The 16,392-nt window shown below is 42.6% G+C and overlaps 1 protein-coding gene across 1 annotated transcript; it reads left to right on the top strand.

Moving 5' to 3' along the window:
* The first annotated feature begins 7,549 nt into the window (after positions 1-7,549).
* On the top strand, positions 7,550-9,930 carry LOC139736226 (uncharacterized). Its single transcript, XM_071646962.1, has 2 exons — positions 7,550-7,933; positions 8,362-9,930. Exons 1-2 carry the CDS (start codon positions 7,550-7,552, stop codon positions 9,928-9,930), a joined length of 1,953 nt encoding a protein of 650 aa, XP_071503063.1.
* Positions 9,931-16,392: the final 6,462 nt, after the last annotated feature.

The following is a 16,392-nucleotide window of genomic DNA, read 5'->3' as shown; positions in this document are numbered from 1 at the left end:
CGACATCATCACCACTCCATGAACTCCTGCAAAAATTTTGCAAATCTGCGTCGGTATCTGATGGGCAGTTACCAACTAGAAGAAAGTTGTAGAAGCATGCGGTCCTCCAGCGGAGTCCAAGCGCAAACTCAAAGCATTCCCAATATTCTCTTGCAGGAATTGACATGGGTGTGCCCATTGGTAAAGATGCATTCCTCGATGTTGAGTAACCGTGGCAACAGTCTCCAAAGAACTGACACTGGGCATCGCAGTGGCAGTAGTGATCTTGGTGGTTGGTGTCGGCCTGTGTACAATATTCGACGGCAGGTTCAAATTCAACGCACCCTTCGCCGTAACCTACGCATATGAAAAGATAATGGCCATCCTATCAGTAACCATATCAGCCTATAAGAAAGTTTGATACCGGACTTTATCCTAATCTCAGCTGGATCATGATCGTGCAAAGAATCTGACATTAGGAAATAAAGAGAAAGATGGAGAGAGAGGGACAGAGGGAGAAAGATGCTGCTACCACATATCAACATTAATTTTTAGGAAAACATTCGTTGCATGAACTTGTCGAAGCAGAGGATAACAGCTGACATTATACTACTTTTGTGTTCGTTGTACTGGCATCAAGTCCTAGTCACCTCAATATCACAGAATACCTTTTACATGAAGCAGTTCAACTCTATGCAGTTGTGAAGATACAATCGTTCAATCTTTAAGACTCCCGATGCATTGTTTTCTTCTTGTCTTTTTGACTAGATATCGCTTGTTCAGATGAATTCAAATATATTTGACACAGGCAAATGTTGAAAGTATCATCGAGTATTTCAAAGGCAATATTCTAGACTGCACAAACTATAACTGCATATTAGTTCAAGAGCCATCTTCATCAATAATTTTACATCAATAGTGAGGTTTACCATCGGTATTCAAAACCTTTCTTTCACAACAAACCCAACTCCTATAAAGTATGTGTTTTTCAGTGTCAAAAACGCCAAGCAGACATTATAATGTAAAAACGACATTTACAATATTGATATTAACTAGGTCACATACCGTAAATACATCATTGGAGAAAATGTCTCGAAAGGACAACATATCAGTGTGAAGAAAGATTATCAAAATTATATATCTGTCTATACAAGTTTTAACTTCATCACTTCGTTAGATTTATCACAAGAATAATTAGAATAGGCAAAGTGTTGTCTTGTATATACCATACTACAGGCTTTGACAACTCAACAGGCAAAATCAATACAGAAGACAAGTAAATCCTTGAGGAATAAATAAATAATAATAACAAATCGTCGGGGAAAAAAGAAACAATCATACACTCACCAAAGGGACATAATGTGCTATTTGACGTCTTTTCTGAGTGGAAGAATACAGAACACATCGACCAGTTAAAAAAGTCTTATGATTCTTCAGTGAAATAAATGAAACTGATGGCATATAACAGTTTTTCTTTTCTATACATTCATCTGTCTCATCTCATTTCTTTGCACTGCTCATTTTTCAAGGGGACAGATCAACAAGTAAAAACACAATAAAAGATACATTACCTATAGGAAACTTTTACTGCGAAATAATTGAGTACAAATGGCAAAGTTATAACACATAACACAGTGCTTATATAGCGCATATCACTACCGTGGTGTCTCTATGCGCTTTAAAAAGTTAAAGCAAGCAATGTTGATAATGACACAGTGCATTTGTAGAAACATTGTTAGTGACTTGTAACAAAATGGAATAGATAAACAAATACTAGGTTTGAAAGAAGTATGCTGTATAAAATCAATAAATCTATACTCTGAGCAAGAAATAGTCGAGTCTTACCTTAAATCAGAGTTTAGATGCAAATGAGAATATAACGGATGAAATGAAACTATACGGCATAAGGAAACTATTGTATTACATTTCGGTTTAGAAGTCATATGTGAACAAACAAACAGTTTGAGTTGTGAGTTGGCTCAGTCGGTAGCGCGTCTGCCTCACGATCACGCGGCCCGGGTTCGAACCCGAGTCTGGACTGAGCAATGTTGTGTGTAAACATACCGTTCCCTCTAGCAAGAGGCAAAACACTCTGTCCCTCGGATATAGGACATAAAATGGAGGTCCCGTGTATGAGAGAGTCACAGCTCATGCACGTAAAAGATCCCGCTTCATTCATTCATTGCAAAGAGCAGGGTGTTTAACCCGGTGAAGTCCCACCCCACATCCAACTGGATCCCATGGAAGACCAGCTTAGTGTAGCTGAATATGGGCTATCCAGTCATCTTCTCAGATGGAAACTGAACAACAACAAACAAACCGATGGGGACTGACCAAAATAGAAATCACTTCTATACTGAAGCAAATTGATACTTATTATCAAAAAAAAAAAGAGAAATAAAAGATGAAATATAGGTTTTCCCGGTCAATTTCATACTTTTGTCATTCAAGTTCCTATTCCGAGCATTCGATTTCACGCATTCCACGCTCGCAGCACTGAATCAGCAATCAAATTCAAAATCCGAGCATTCAAATTCACTCTCGGAGCATTCAAATTCACTATCGGAGCATTCAAATTCACTATCGGAACATTCAAATTCACTATCGGAGCATTCAAATTTAAGAGAGGAGCACGCATTTCATCAAAGAGCATTCAAATTCATGTCAAGCTGGCGACGGAATCTCGTCGGTCATTCAAATTCGTGAATAGGCAACCATGTTCCAAATAACTGCATTCAATTTAATAGAAGTCCTGAATTTAGTTAGTTTGGGGCCGTGTATGCATGTGTTTCTCACTTGGCTTTGAATATATTGGGATTTATGATGATTATTTATTTTGCAGTAGAGGTCCACCTGTTAACTCGCGCTTAGCAAATATGAATATACAGGCACATTTCCCTGGGATTGGACATAACAACAATGGAGGTCCCACGTGTAAAAGAGTCACAACTCATGCACGTAAAATATCCCACTTCATTTATTCATCGCAAAGAGCAAAACATCTAACTGGACCCCATATGGAAGACCAGCTTTTGCAGCTGAATATGGGTTATCCAGCCATCTTCTTTGATAGAAAATTAAACAAACAAAGTCAAAAATTAGGCACTGTATAGGCCTACAGACGAGCAAAATACGGAGGGTTGGTTGACACTTTCGAGGAAAAAAAAAACCCAATTTCGACTATATTCAAACTGATACATGAGCATTTATACGTGTTGTCTGTTGTATATTGCTGTCTTATTGATTTAATTTTGCGGGACTATTGTGAGATCATTGTGTGTCAGTTTGTATTAAATTGATGAATTGTCATTATATGGTTGGTGTTGGGGCGTTGTCAGCATGGAGTATCATCAAGAAACATGATTACTAGTCGTTGTGTTGTTTGGATGCACTGCTGATTGGACATTGCAATTTGAAATTTATTGAGATGAAAAACAAAGAATACATGAACAGAGAACAATGTAGAACATGTACTTGAGTAAACAATTCTAATTACACTATAATGCAAGCATTCATTGGTTGTGTTGGTCCTTTTTCCTTTCTTAAAAGTCTCCTCCATTTTCCTCGTTAAATTGATTGCACGAAGTAGGAACTTGATCGCCTAAAAATGAATTTGAACGCTCCAAACAAGCTCATTGGGACTATCACGTGACTATCGTATGAATTTGAATGCACGAGTAGGAAAGTAGGTGCTCGCATTTTGAAATTGAATGCCCAATCGTGAATTTGATTTCACGAAAACGAAATAGAACGCTCATAAATAAAATTGATCGCTCGGATTTTGAATTTGAATGCCCCAATATTTTCGCGTGCGTGCGCTGCGTGAATTTGAATGCACATTAATGAATTTGAGTGACAAAAGTATGACATTGACCGGGAAAACCTATACTATTGTAAAGGTTAAAGTGTGTATTTTCTCATGAGGAAGATATTTCGTTATTCTACGTAGGAACACATTTCGATTTCAAAATTTGTACTTTTCAGCGGAAAAATATATCTAAACTATTTGAAGTTACGCATGACTTACAAGAACAACGGTAAACCATAATTATGTATTTTCGAAGCGTAAATCTATTGAGTGTATACAGTTTAGGCTCGAATAGATCATTGATAAATCCTATATATTGTTATCCCATTCTTATTGTCATTATTGGTTCTTAAAGCTATCCTCATCGTGACTCATTCAGTTTATTCATTTTTTCAAGAATATTTGCTGCGCTATACGCCAATATAACGAACAGTATTCGAGAAGGTAAATTGTCACTTCGAATCTTCGGCTTGAAGGAATCTCCTAGTGAATCAACCGAGCAGCTGGCGCTAGGTGTACTCCGTGAGCGTCTAGGTCTGGAGATCTCTGCGACAGACATCGACAGATGTCATCGTGTAGGCAAGACGCAGGAAGGCAAGCACCGCGGTATCCTCGTGAAATTCTGCAGCTACAAGACACGGAGCAAGGTAATCACTGGCAGAAGGAAGCTCAAGGGCAGTGGTATCTCGATCCAAGAGGACCTGACAGCCAGAAAACAAGAGCTCTACAGGAAAGTTTACACAAGCAAGAAGGTCGCCAGTGCATGGACATCTGATGGCAGAATCTTCGCACAACTGAAGACACAACGGGGTCAGCCATCTCCCAGACCATGCGTCATCTCCTCAGCCAGCGATTGTACTCGTTTGCAGTTGTAATGTATATGTGATATGCCCTGAGCTAAATCGTTGACCTTGTACATATTGTATTTTGTGCTCTCATGTCATGTCAGTACTCTTTCTTTTTGTCATCATATGTATTGATTTATTGTATCAGTAAGGGTCCTGACGTACAATGTACATGTAGGTCCCTGGCAGGTGTCTTTTTATGCCTATTTTAGCAAATTTTGAACTCTTTTACTAGTTCTGATTAGTCTGTGTTATTACAATTGTATATTGCACAAAACTTGTACATGCTTGTGCATTTAATGTACATTAACTATTTTTTTTATTGTTCAGTGTACTTGCCCAGTTTTTACCCTCTGCGTCTCTTGCCCTCTGTAGTTCTTACAATGAAGGCATGTGTGTATATATTTATGATTTCCATTGTGCAATTCAGTGACAGGGTACTGTACAGCATATTACTTGCAGGCAAACTCCTATGTTTTACAGCATACATTTTTTTTCATTGCTTTAATTCTGTATATAAGCAGACTTCTTTTCATTCAGGCATGGGTCATCAGCTCTCCTTGTGACTGTCAGAGGCAAACGGCACGGAAGGTTTTTTTTTCCTTTTCTCCTACCCTCTTGTTTACGGTGGGCTACTTTCTAGGTAGAAAGAATTTTTAGGCCAACAGCTGGCGAGATCGAGGTTGCAAGCTGCACCCTTCTCGCAGCGCGGGAAGAAATGCTTGGCTGGGTTTCCCGCGAATTTTGGTATGATTCATTTGGTTATAAATAAAGGCCGCACCCCGGTATTTGAATAAAGAGAATGTAAGTGACAGTGAGTAGTCAAATTACAGGTTAATTATTATTGTATTGGTATGGGAGTGAAAGGTTAGAATTAAGGGAATCACACTGATTGGCGAGTGATAATGTATGCAAGGTTAAGAGCGAGAGAGGGAGCGTGAGCGAAGATAAATAGCTGTGAAGGAGGAATAAGAGAGGAGAAGCTAATCCGACGCGAGAGTGGAAAGACCGTTTGTGCCCATTGGGAAGGGTCCAGGCTCGTCGAAATAGGAGGGAATCCAGGATAAGACTCCGCTGAGATCCGAGCTAAAAGGCAGTGAGGGAGAAAGCGAGAGAGAAATTGAACCTGTGATACTCCGAGGCTAAAGTATTCCTGCCGCAGAGCGGAATTGGCAGACGGGGTACTGGACGACAACTCCGAGGGCAGACGGCAACTCTGGCGCGGTGCAGGGCAGAAATAACTGTAAGTGGAGTTTATATGCTGATTTCAGTAATTTTCTTCCAGTTAGTTTTTTTTTTAGGGACTCAATAGAGGCGCTGTTAAAACGAGGCGCCTTGTAGTAAATGACAATATTAGTTCTTTTGTATGAAGAGAATGATTTGATGTGTAAGGTGAGAATGAATTGATATGTTAAAGAAAGTAGGGAGGTAATAATTTGGGTACAGAAATAAAGTACAGAAGTATATCCAACAGTGTTATAGCTGTAAACCAAGAAGCTCGGTTATGGTTTATGCACACATTGTAAACATTGGGTAAAAATTTCGGAAGTTATAAATTATGAAGAGAATTCTCAGGTATAGAGAAATGTTTTTGGGTGAATGTAAAGGAATAGTTACAGTAGGAATAGGTATTAAATATTCGCCATACAGAGCGCGAATGCCATGATGTTATAAGATGATTTTGATATTGATGTTCTAAGAAGATTGTGATATTGATGTTATGAGTGTGACACAGAATAGTCGCCGTGTAGTCGGGGAATATCAAAGTGAGGATAGAACAGTATTAATATGGATGGACATTCTTGTGTTAGTGGTGGTTAATTGTAAATTTACAGCCGCATCCTTGTATTGCTACGAGCTGAGGCAGCAGCATTGCTACGAGCTGAGACAGCCGCAGTGCTACGAGCTGAGAAAGCCGCAGTGCTACGAGCTGAGACAGCCGCACCACTACGAGCTGAGGCAGCCGCAGTGCTACGAGCTGAGACAGCCGCACTACTACGAGCTGAGTCCGGGACCAGCCGCTGCTCGGTGACACAGTCACGATCGTCAGCAGAGACGCTGTCATCACTGGCCGGGCCAGACTGGTCGACGTCGGCACCGACGCTGCACCCTAGCGATCTACAAGACGCACGAGGGCGCCCTCCAGCGACGTCATAGGACACAGAACTCAGCAAGATAACGCCTGACAGTTGATAGTTACAGGAGCTCCGTAGGCAGTAATACAAGTGTATCAGTGTAATTGTAACAGGGAGTTTGATGAGGTTGATTTAATTTAATGAATTCAGGGGAATATTTGATTCAAGTATATAAGCAGATAATTTATTTATATTGTGTTGCGTTATGATGACATCTGTCAGAAAACATAGAACCCGCAGAGGAATTAAAATTTTGTTTATTGCATTTTGAATCCAAAACAAAAATCTTCACGATGTGTTATTTACGTGGTCTATACTAGAGTAAAGTAGCGCAGTAAGTTCCCTGTGACAATTTCTGGCGACCACGAAGGGACCTTATGTTTGGGGAATAGTGAATGATTATTGGAACTAGGTGAAATTATAAAGCAGAGTGTTAGAAGGTAGGCAAAAAAAAGGTTAGGATTGTGCAGTTATCAGTGTGAAACTTTATTCATGCATATTCTGGTATGGTAATCATGTTACAATAGAGAATTGTGAAGGTAATTAAGAGTGTTGTGATAATTGGGTAGGGTAGTTGTGAAGGGTTAGTGATAATTGTAGACTGTAACCGGTTTGTCTGTATGAGTATTTTTTCTTTACAGGACGGTCCGTCAGAGCGCGTTGCGGTTTGGGAGAGTGCTGCCTGCCCCATCGATTCGTCCTCGCCTCGCCTGCCTATCCGTGAACGAGCTACAGTCAGGGAGTGTATTCTCCGAGGGAATTGACGAAGCAGACTGAGTGAGATGGAGCTTGAGAGATTGGCGAAGATTGGTGAGTCTCTTGGGTTGAAGGGTGATGAGTTGCAGGAGTTCATAACCAGAGAACGGGAGAACGCAAAGGAAGAGCGGGCGAGAGAGAGGGAAGCGAGGGCAGAAGAGCGAGAATTAATTAAGTTAAGGTTGGAATTAGAGAAGGCTAAGGAAAACTCAGATAATGGGAACAATAGTTGTAATGGTTCAGTTGTACAGGCCCTAAAGCTACCGACGTTTAATGATAGTAAAGATCAGATGGATGCCTACCTTAACAGATTTGAGAGATACGCAACCACACAGCGGTGGCCGGAGGAGGCGTGGGCCACGAATCCCAGTGCTTTACTTAACGGGGAAAGCATTAGAAACGTACTCAAGGTTGAGTGATGTAGAAGCACAGGATTATGGGGTTTTGAAGAAGGCGCTTCTTAATAGGTACTCTCTCACAAGTGAGGGATTCCGAAAGAAGCTACGGGCGGCGAAGCCTGACAATGGGGAAACCGCCAGTCAATTTGTTGTTCGAATGCGGAGTTATTTAGACAAATGGGTAGAACTAGCGGGAGCAAAACCTCAGTATGAAGCGTTAGTAGAGTTGATGTTAATGGAGCAATTCCCTACTAGCTGTTCGTAACCAATGGTACTGTTCATTCGAGAACGTAGGCCGACAGTCCTTAGTGAATTGGTCGAGATCGCCGACCGTAGAATCTCGATCAGGATGGTATTCACCAGCAGGTCACAAGGGCCCACAAACCAGGCCTACTCCGAATCAGAGTAGTCGTCCCAATACAGGTACCGCTCGCCCAAAGCTGGACGCCAAGCCAAAGGAGGAGACCCCGCGCGACAAGCCCGGATGCTTTCTATGCGGTAGCACCCGACACTTCGCGAGGAACTGTCAGAAACGCCACAAGCCGGAGAAGCTGGCCGCGGGAGTCGACAAGTCGTCCTATCCACAGGCGCGAGACGGGACGAGTTCGGGAGCGACGGCCGCGACGGACGAAAAAGAAGAGAGGGACGTGGTAGCTGACAACCGTCGAGAGGGAGACAAGAACCGACGAGGCACGGGTGAGAAAGGGTGTTTATTGATCGACTCTTGCTTTTCATGTAGTCCCACCACACAGGTACACGAAAAAGAGCAGCGAAAGGATACCATGCTACCGAGTGTAAGTGCCGCCTGTGGAGCGAAGCCAGTTCGGGCAATGCCAGTAGTTAGCGGACTTCTAAACGATAAGAAGGTGACCGTCCTGCGAGATAGTGGATGCTCGACAGCCGTCGCCAAGGCCGAGTTGATCGACCACAAGCAGTTGACAGAGGAGGTTCGCACGTGTGTCCTGATTGATGGCACGGTGAGAGAATTCCAAGTCGCTAAGGTACACGTGGATACGCCCTACTATGAAGGGAAATTGGAAGTGTTGTGCGTGACTAACCCGATTTATGACTTGATACTAGGTAATGTCCCAGGAGTGAGAGAACCAAGCCAGCCAGACCGGGAATGGGCGCCAACTGAGCCTGGCGAGGATACAGCCCTAGCAGTGGAGACTCGGAGTAAACGTCGTGACGTTACCAAACCACTGAGGGAACTGAGGGTGCCTGGTCAGAAAGAGGCGATAACGGCGGAGCAATTCCGGCAAGAGCAGGAGAAGGACGCCTCGCTCGGGAACATTCGGAGACAGATCGAGTCAGGAGAAGAGAAGGTGAGCCGAAAGGGCAATAAGACTAAATTTGTCATGAAGGGAAAGTTGATGTACCGGAAGTTTTCATCCAGTTATGCAGACAGCAAGGATGCAACATGGCAGTTGATTGTACCGGAAAAACTTCGACGACATGTCTTGTCCCTCGCTCACGAGTCCTTGTTAGGTGGACACCTGGCAACGAAGAAGACTTCGGAGAAAATCAGCGCAAATTTCTACTGGCCGGGGATGTATGCGGACACTCGTCGATTCTGTCGGTCTTGTGACGGATGTCAGCGCTCACTCCCCAAGGGAAAAGTCAGTAAGGTGCCCCTCGGCACGACCCCCTTGATCGACGAGCCATTCAGACGCGTCGCAGTTGACATAGTCGGCCCAATTACGCCGGTCACCGGACGAGGGAATAGGTATATCTTAACTTTGGTTGATTATGCCACCAGGTACCCCGAAGCGATGGCACTACGTAACATCGATACCCAAACCGTGGCGGAGGCTCTTCTCAGCGTATTCTCTCGGGTAGGCTTCCCGCGCGAAATGCTGACAGATCGGGGGACCCAATTCACGTCAGGCGTCATGAAGGAAGTAAGTCGATTGTTGTCCATCACGCATCTCACCACCACGCCCTACCACCCCGCGTGTAACGGGCTAGTGGAACGATTCAACGGCACGTTAAAGCTTATGCTCAAATAGATGTGTGAAGAACAACCCAGAGAATGGGATCGGTACCTCGACTCCCTTCTGTTCGCCTATAGAGAGACGCCCCATGACAGCACGGGGTTCGCACCCTTCGAATTGTTATACGGCAGAGACGTTCGAGGACCCCTCATGATCTTGAAAGAACTGTGGACAGACGAGGACACGGTGCCCGAGACGAAGACGGCGTACCAATACGTCATGGACCTCCGAGAAAAGCTGGAGAAAACATGTGAAATAGCAAGCCAGGAGCTGATGAAGGCACACGAAGGATATCGCAAAAACTACAACCGGAGAGCCAAGGCACGATCGTTCAAGGTAGGAGACGAGGTGTTGTTACTACTCCCTACCGATAAGAACAAGTTACTGATGCACTGGAAGGGGCCGTTCCGAGTGGTAGGTGTCGTGGGTGAGATGGATTACCACATCCACACTGGGCAGAGGGTGACAACCTTCCATGCAAACCTGCTGAAAAGATATCTGCGGAGAGAGGATGACCAGCAGGGCAATACAAATACAGGCACCCCGTTCGACGTCGCCGCAGCCTCGGTCGTCGAAGAGGATGACGACGAGCCCCACACCGATGACGCCGAAACGCACACGGACCAACCTAAACCAAAGCTTCTGGAAGTACCAACGCTACAGCAAACTCAAACCTTTGAAGACGTGAAGGTAAGCCCTGACTCACGAGTAAACAAAAATCAGAAGTAAAGCAATTACTGAACAAGTACTCTGATTCGTTAACAGATGTGCCCGGGGTTACCAACGCTGGCTACCATGACATTGAGCTGACAGATCCGAGGCCAATCCAGAGTCGGCCATATCCACTGTCCCACGCCCTAAGGGAAGTCGTGAAGCGTGAGGTAAAAGAGATGCTCGACTATGGGGTCATCGAGCCTTCGACGTCGCCATACGCGTCGCCGATTGTCTTAGTGTCCAAGAAAGACGGGACCAATCGATTTTGCTGCGATTTCCGGAAGCTTAATGTCGTCACCGTCAAGGACGCCGAACCAATACCGGACCAAGATGAGATATTTGCCAAGTTAGCAAACGACCAGTACTTCTCGAAGATAGATCTGACAAAAGGATATTGGCAGATGCCACTAACAGATAGAGCGAAGCCACTGACCGCGTTCGTCACCCCAGATGGCCTCTATCAGTTTCGTACTATGCCATTCGGCCTCGTCAACGCCCCGGCGTCGTTTAGCCGCTTGATGAGGAGCATACTTCGTGGAGTGCCGTGCGTCGATAATTTTATCGACGATATCCTGATCCACACCGTCACATGGGAACAGCACCTGGACGTGCTTGAAGAAGTGCTGCGTCGTCTGAGACATGCCAACCTCACAGCCAAGCCAAACAAGTGCTTCGTCGGCTTCAACACCATCGAGTTCTTGGGCCACCAAGTAAGTAGGGGCTGCGTGAGGCCCACGCTCGACAAGGTCGACTCCATTGTGAGCGCCCCACGCCCGGAGACGAAGAAACAGCTGCGGTCCTTCATCGGGCTAGCAGGATACTACCGCAAGTTCGTGCCGAACTTCTCGGCGACTGCCGTCCCACTGACAGACCGCACTAAGAAGGGAGAGCCAAACAAGGTAAAGTGGGAGAAGGAACAAGAACAAGCGTTCAGGAGTTTGAAGGCCGCACTGGCTAACGCACCCATCCTCCAACTCCCGGATGTCGCCAAGCCATTCATCCTCCGCACCGACGCATCCGACAACGGAGTGGGCGCTGTCCTCCTACAGGAGACCGAAGGGGAGAAGTTTCCAGTCGCATACGCGAGCAAGAAGTTACTACCTCGAGAACGTGTTTATTCGACGATAGAGAAGGAGTGCCTTGCCGTGGTGTGGGCGGTTCAGAAATTCGAGCCTTACCTGTACGGGCGTGAATTCGTGTTAGAGGTCGACCACGAACCGTTGCGGGCGATGAGAAAGGGGAAGGTAGCAAACGCCCGAGTGCTTAGATGGTCGTTAGCCCTACAGCCATACCAGTACCGAGTAGAGGCTATCAAAGGGAAGGAAAATGTAGGGGCAGACTACTTGAGCCGCATTCATCCCGATGAGTAGGTACAGGGCACAAATACAAAAAAAAGAAGGTGCAAATAATTAAGAAGCAAGTAATATCGCAAAGTTGAGCGAAAATGGAGACTGAAATGTGTAGGCAAAAGGTTGGAGCAGATACATAAAGAGAAAAAAAACATAAGAAGGGGGTGAATTGTCAGAGGTAAACGGCACGGAAGGGTGTTTTTTTTTTCCTTTTCTCCTACCCTCTTGTTTACGGTGGGCTACTGTCTAGGTAGAAGGAATTTTTAGGCCAACAGCTGGCGAGATCGAGGTTGCAAGCTGCACCCTTCTCGCAGCGCGGGAAGAAATGCTTGGCTGGGTTTCCCGCGAATTTTGATATGACTCATTTGGTTATAAATACAGGCCGCACCCCGGTATTTGAATAAAGAGAATATAAGTGACAGAATAAGAGAGGAGAAGCTAATCCGACGCGAGAGTGGAAAGACCGTTTGTGCCCATTGGGAAGGGTCCAGGCTCGTCGAAATAGGAGGGAATCCAGGATAAGACTCCGCTGAGATCCGAGCTAAAAGGCAGTGAGGGAGAAAGCGAGAGAGAAATTGAACCTGTGATACTCCGAGGCTAAAGTATTCCTGCTGCTGAGCGGAATTGGCAGACGGGGTACTGGACGACAACTCCGAGGGCAGACGGCAACTCTCCGCGCGGTGCAGGGCAGAAATAACTGTAAGTGGAGTTTATATGCTGATTTCAGTAATTTTCTTCCAGTTAGTTTTTTTTAGGAACTCAATAGAGGCGCTGTTAAAACGAGGCGCCTGGTAGTAAATGACAATATTAGTTCTTTTGTATAAAGAGAATGATTTGATGTGTAAGGTGAGAATGAATTGATATGTTGAAGAAAGTAGGGAGGTAATAATTTGGGTACAGAAATAAAGTACAGAAGTATATCCAACAGTGTTATAGCTGTAAACCAAGAAGCTCGGTTATGGTTTATGCACACATTGTAAACATTGGGTAAAAATTTCGGAAGTTATAAATTATGAAGAGAATTCTCAGGTATAGAGAAATGTTTTTGGGTGAATGTAAAGGAATAGTTACAGTAGGAATAGGTATTAAATATTCGCCATACAGAGCGCGAATGCCATGATGTTATAAGATGATTTTGATATTGATGTTCTAAGAAGATTGTGATATTGATGTTATGAGTGTGACACAGAATAGTCGCCGTGTAGTCGGGGAATATCAAAGTGAGGATAGAACAGTATTAATATGGATGGACATTATTGTGTTAGTGGTGGTTAATTGTAAATTTACAGCCGCATCCTTGTATTGCTACGAGCTGAGGCAGCAGCATTGCTACGAGCTGAGACAGCCGCACCACTACGAGCTGAGGCAGCCGCAGTGCTACGAGCTGAGACAGCCGCACTACTACGAGCTGAGTCCGGGACCAGCCGCTGCTCGGTGACACAGTCACGATCGTCAGCAGAGACGTTGTCATCACTGGCCGGGCCAGACTGGTCGACGTCGGCACCGACGCTGCACCCTAGCGATCTACAAGACGCACGAGGGCGCCCTCCAGCGACGTCATAGGACACAGAACTCAGCAAGATAACGCCTGACAGTTGATAGTTACAGGAGCTCCGTAGGCAGTAATACAAGTGTATCAGTGTAATTGTAACAGGGAGTTTGATGAGGTTGATTTAATTTAATGAATTCAGGGGAATATTTGATTTAAGTATATAAGCAGATAATTTATTTATGTTGTGTTGCGTTATGATGACATCTGTCAGAAAACATAGAACCCGCAGAGGAATTAAAATTTTGTTTATTGCATTTTGAATCCAAAACAAAAATCTTCACGCTGTGTTATTTACGTGGTCTATACTAGAGTAAAGTAGCGCAGTAAGTTCCCCCTGACAGTGACATTCCTTCAATATGAATGAATCTCGTATATACCCGCATATTTGTTCGGAATATTATGATCTGAATAATGTACCTACAAGAACCTCTTCCTCCCTCAATCTTTTTCATTGTAATATTCGTAGTCTTAAAAAGAATATTGATAGATTGTACTCATGTATTTCGAATGTTAATACTAGTTTTTCAGTGCTTGGTATTACTGAAACTTGGTTGAGTAACAATGAGAAGCTGTTGCCTATACATGGTCTAAGTGGTTATAACTTTGTTGGAAAGGGAAGAAGGAACCGTCCCGGTGGTGGAGTGGGTCTTTTCATAAAAGACACTCTAAAATATAAGATACGTGATGATCTGAATGTATTTGTAGATTCAGTGGAATTGTTTTGTATTGAGTTATACTCCGATTCAAATGTCATTTTTGGAGTGTTATATAGACCACTTGGTCAGCCTATTCTTGCCTTCAAAGACAGTGTTGAGACAATTCTCTTCAAAATTGCAAACGAGCGTAAATCCTGTTTTATGATGGGAGATTTCAATATAAATCATTGTAATCAGGATGATACAAATTCCAAAGACTTTATACAATACATGAATTCATATGCTTTTTTTTCCTGTTATTTCTAAGCCAACCAGAGTCACAACTGAATCATCATCTTTGTTAGACAATATATTTGTTAATAACCCGTGCAATATTGATGTGTCAGGTATAGTCACTTACCCTGTAAGTGATCATATGCCAATTTTTCTCATATCTAATGTAACTTTACACACACAGAATGTGAATGAGCCATGCTCATCTCTGGTACGACATATTAATGAGAGTAATATATTGTTGTTTTACGAAGAATTGACTGTGATTAACTGGGATGACATCATACACAATCTTACAAATGATGTTAATCTGTTATATGATATATTTTCTATAAAATTTTGTTCTTTATACAATACATGTTTTCCAATGGTATTGACCAAGGGTAATAATAGGACAAAAATGAATCCATGGTTCGATAAGAATTTAAGGAAACTTTGTCGGAAGAAAAATGTTTACTATCGCAAATTTGTAAAAAAATCCTACATTATATAGAGAGGCTGCTTATAAGAAACAGGGAAATATTGTTAATGATGCAATAAGAAAAGCTAAGCGTGATTTTTAGGGTAAGAAATTCTTGGGAGTAAAAAATGACTTGAAAGGTACATGGAATGTTATTAATGGTATTTTGAAATATAAGAGTAAGATTGATTCCCCATTATTGGTGAAAGATAACAAGTCTGTATCAAATTCTGTGGAAGTGTCAGAATTATTTAATGAATATTTTGTCTCTGTTGGTGAGAATATTGCAAAAAGTGTTCCATCCTCAGTGAAAAGTCCATCTGATTTTCTTATTGGTGATTTCCCAAACTCACTTTTCTTCACACCCATAACTAACTCTGATGTAATTAATGCAACATTAAGTCTGAAAGATGGCAAAAGTCCAGGTCATGATGACATCAGCACCATGGTTTTGAAAAAGTGTATACATATTATTGCTCCAGTATTGACCCATATCTTTAATATATCTTTGCAAACTGGTCGTTTTCCCGAAAAACTAAAGATAGCTAAAGTTTTGCCAATATACAAGAAAGGCGATAAGTCTCAGTGTGAAAATTACAGGCCAATTTCTTTGTTGTCAGTTTTTGGAAAGATATTTGAGAAGCTTGTGTATGCTAAGTTCATGTTTTTTATTGATAAAGACGATATACTTTATAATAAACAATTTGGGTTTCGATCTGGACACTCAACATATATGGCTTTACTGGAATTCATTAACAATCTTAATACAGCTTTTGAGGCTGGTCATGTAGGAGTTTGGATCTTTTTAGATCTGTCGAAAGCCTTTGACACCCTGAATCATTCTATTTTGTTACAAAAATTATATTTTTATGGCATACGTGGAATTTCTTTGGAATGGATTAAGAGTTATTTAAGTAATAGGCAATAATTTGTTTGTATTGATGGCAATAGCTCCACGTTTCTAAGAATTACCTCAGGTGTCCCCCAGGGATCTATTCTAGGCCCTTTATTATTTCTATTGTACATAAATGATACAAAATGTTAGTAGTAATTTGAGTTCAGTTGTTTTTGCAGATGATACAAATGTATTTATATCTGGTAGAAACGCCACCCAAATAACATCTATTACAACAACTGAAATACCCAAACTTGAACAATGGTTTTTATCAAATAAGCTGTTGGTTAATATGAAGAAAACAAATTGTATAGTATTTAAACAGAAAAATAAGAGAATAGCAGATGATATAGCTGATGTTGTTATAAATAATCAAAAGGTATTGCGAGTGTCTTGTACATCATTTCTTGGTGTTATGTTCGATGAACATCTTAATTGGGCGCCCCATATAGATGATGTTTTGCATAAAATATCCTGTGCAACAGGTGTGATTTATAGGATAAGACATCTGTTATCGTTGAGGATTTTATTGTATATCTATAACGCCACTATATTGCCACATTTAACATATTGTACAA

This window comes from Diadema antillarum, unplaced genomic scaffold, assembly GCF_040938485.1.
Source record: "Diadema antillarum isolate AM-2024a unplaced genomic scaffold, OU_Dant_1.0 scf00000028, whole genome shotgun sequence".
In the NCBI taxonomy this organism is placed as follows: domain Eukaryota; kingdom Metazoa; phylum Echinodermata; class Echinoidea; order Diadematoida; family Diadematidae; genus Diadema; species Diadema antillarum.
The sequence above is the reverse complement of the archived record's forward strand: the minus strand, read 5'-3'. Positions and strand labels throughout refer to the sequence as shown.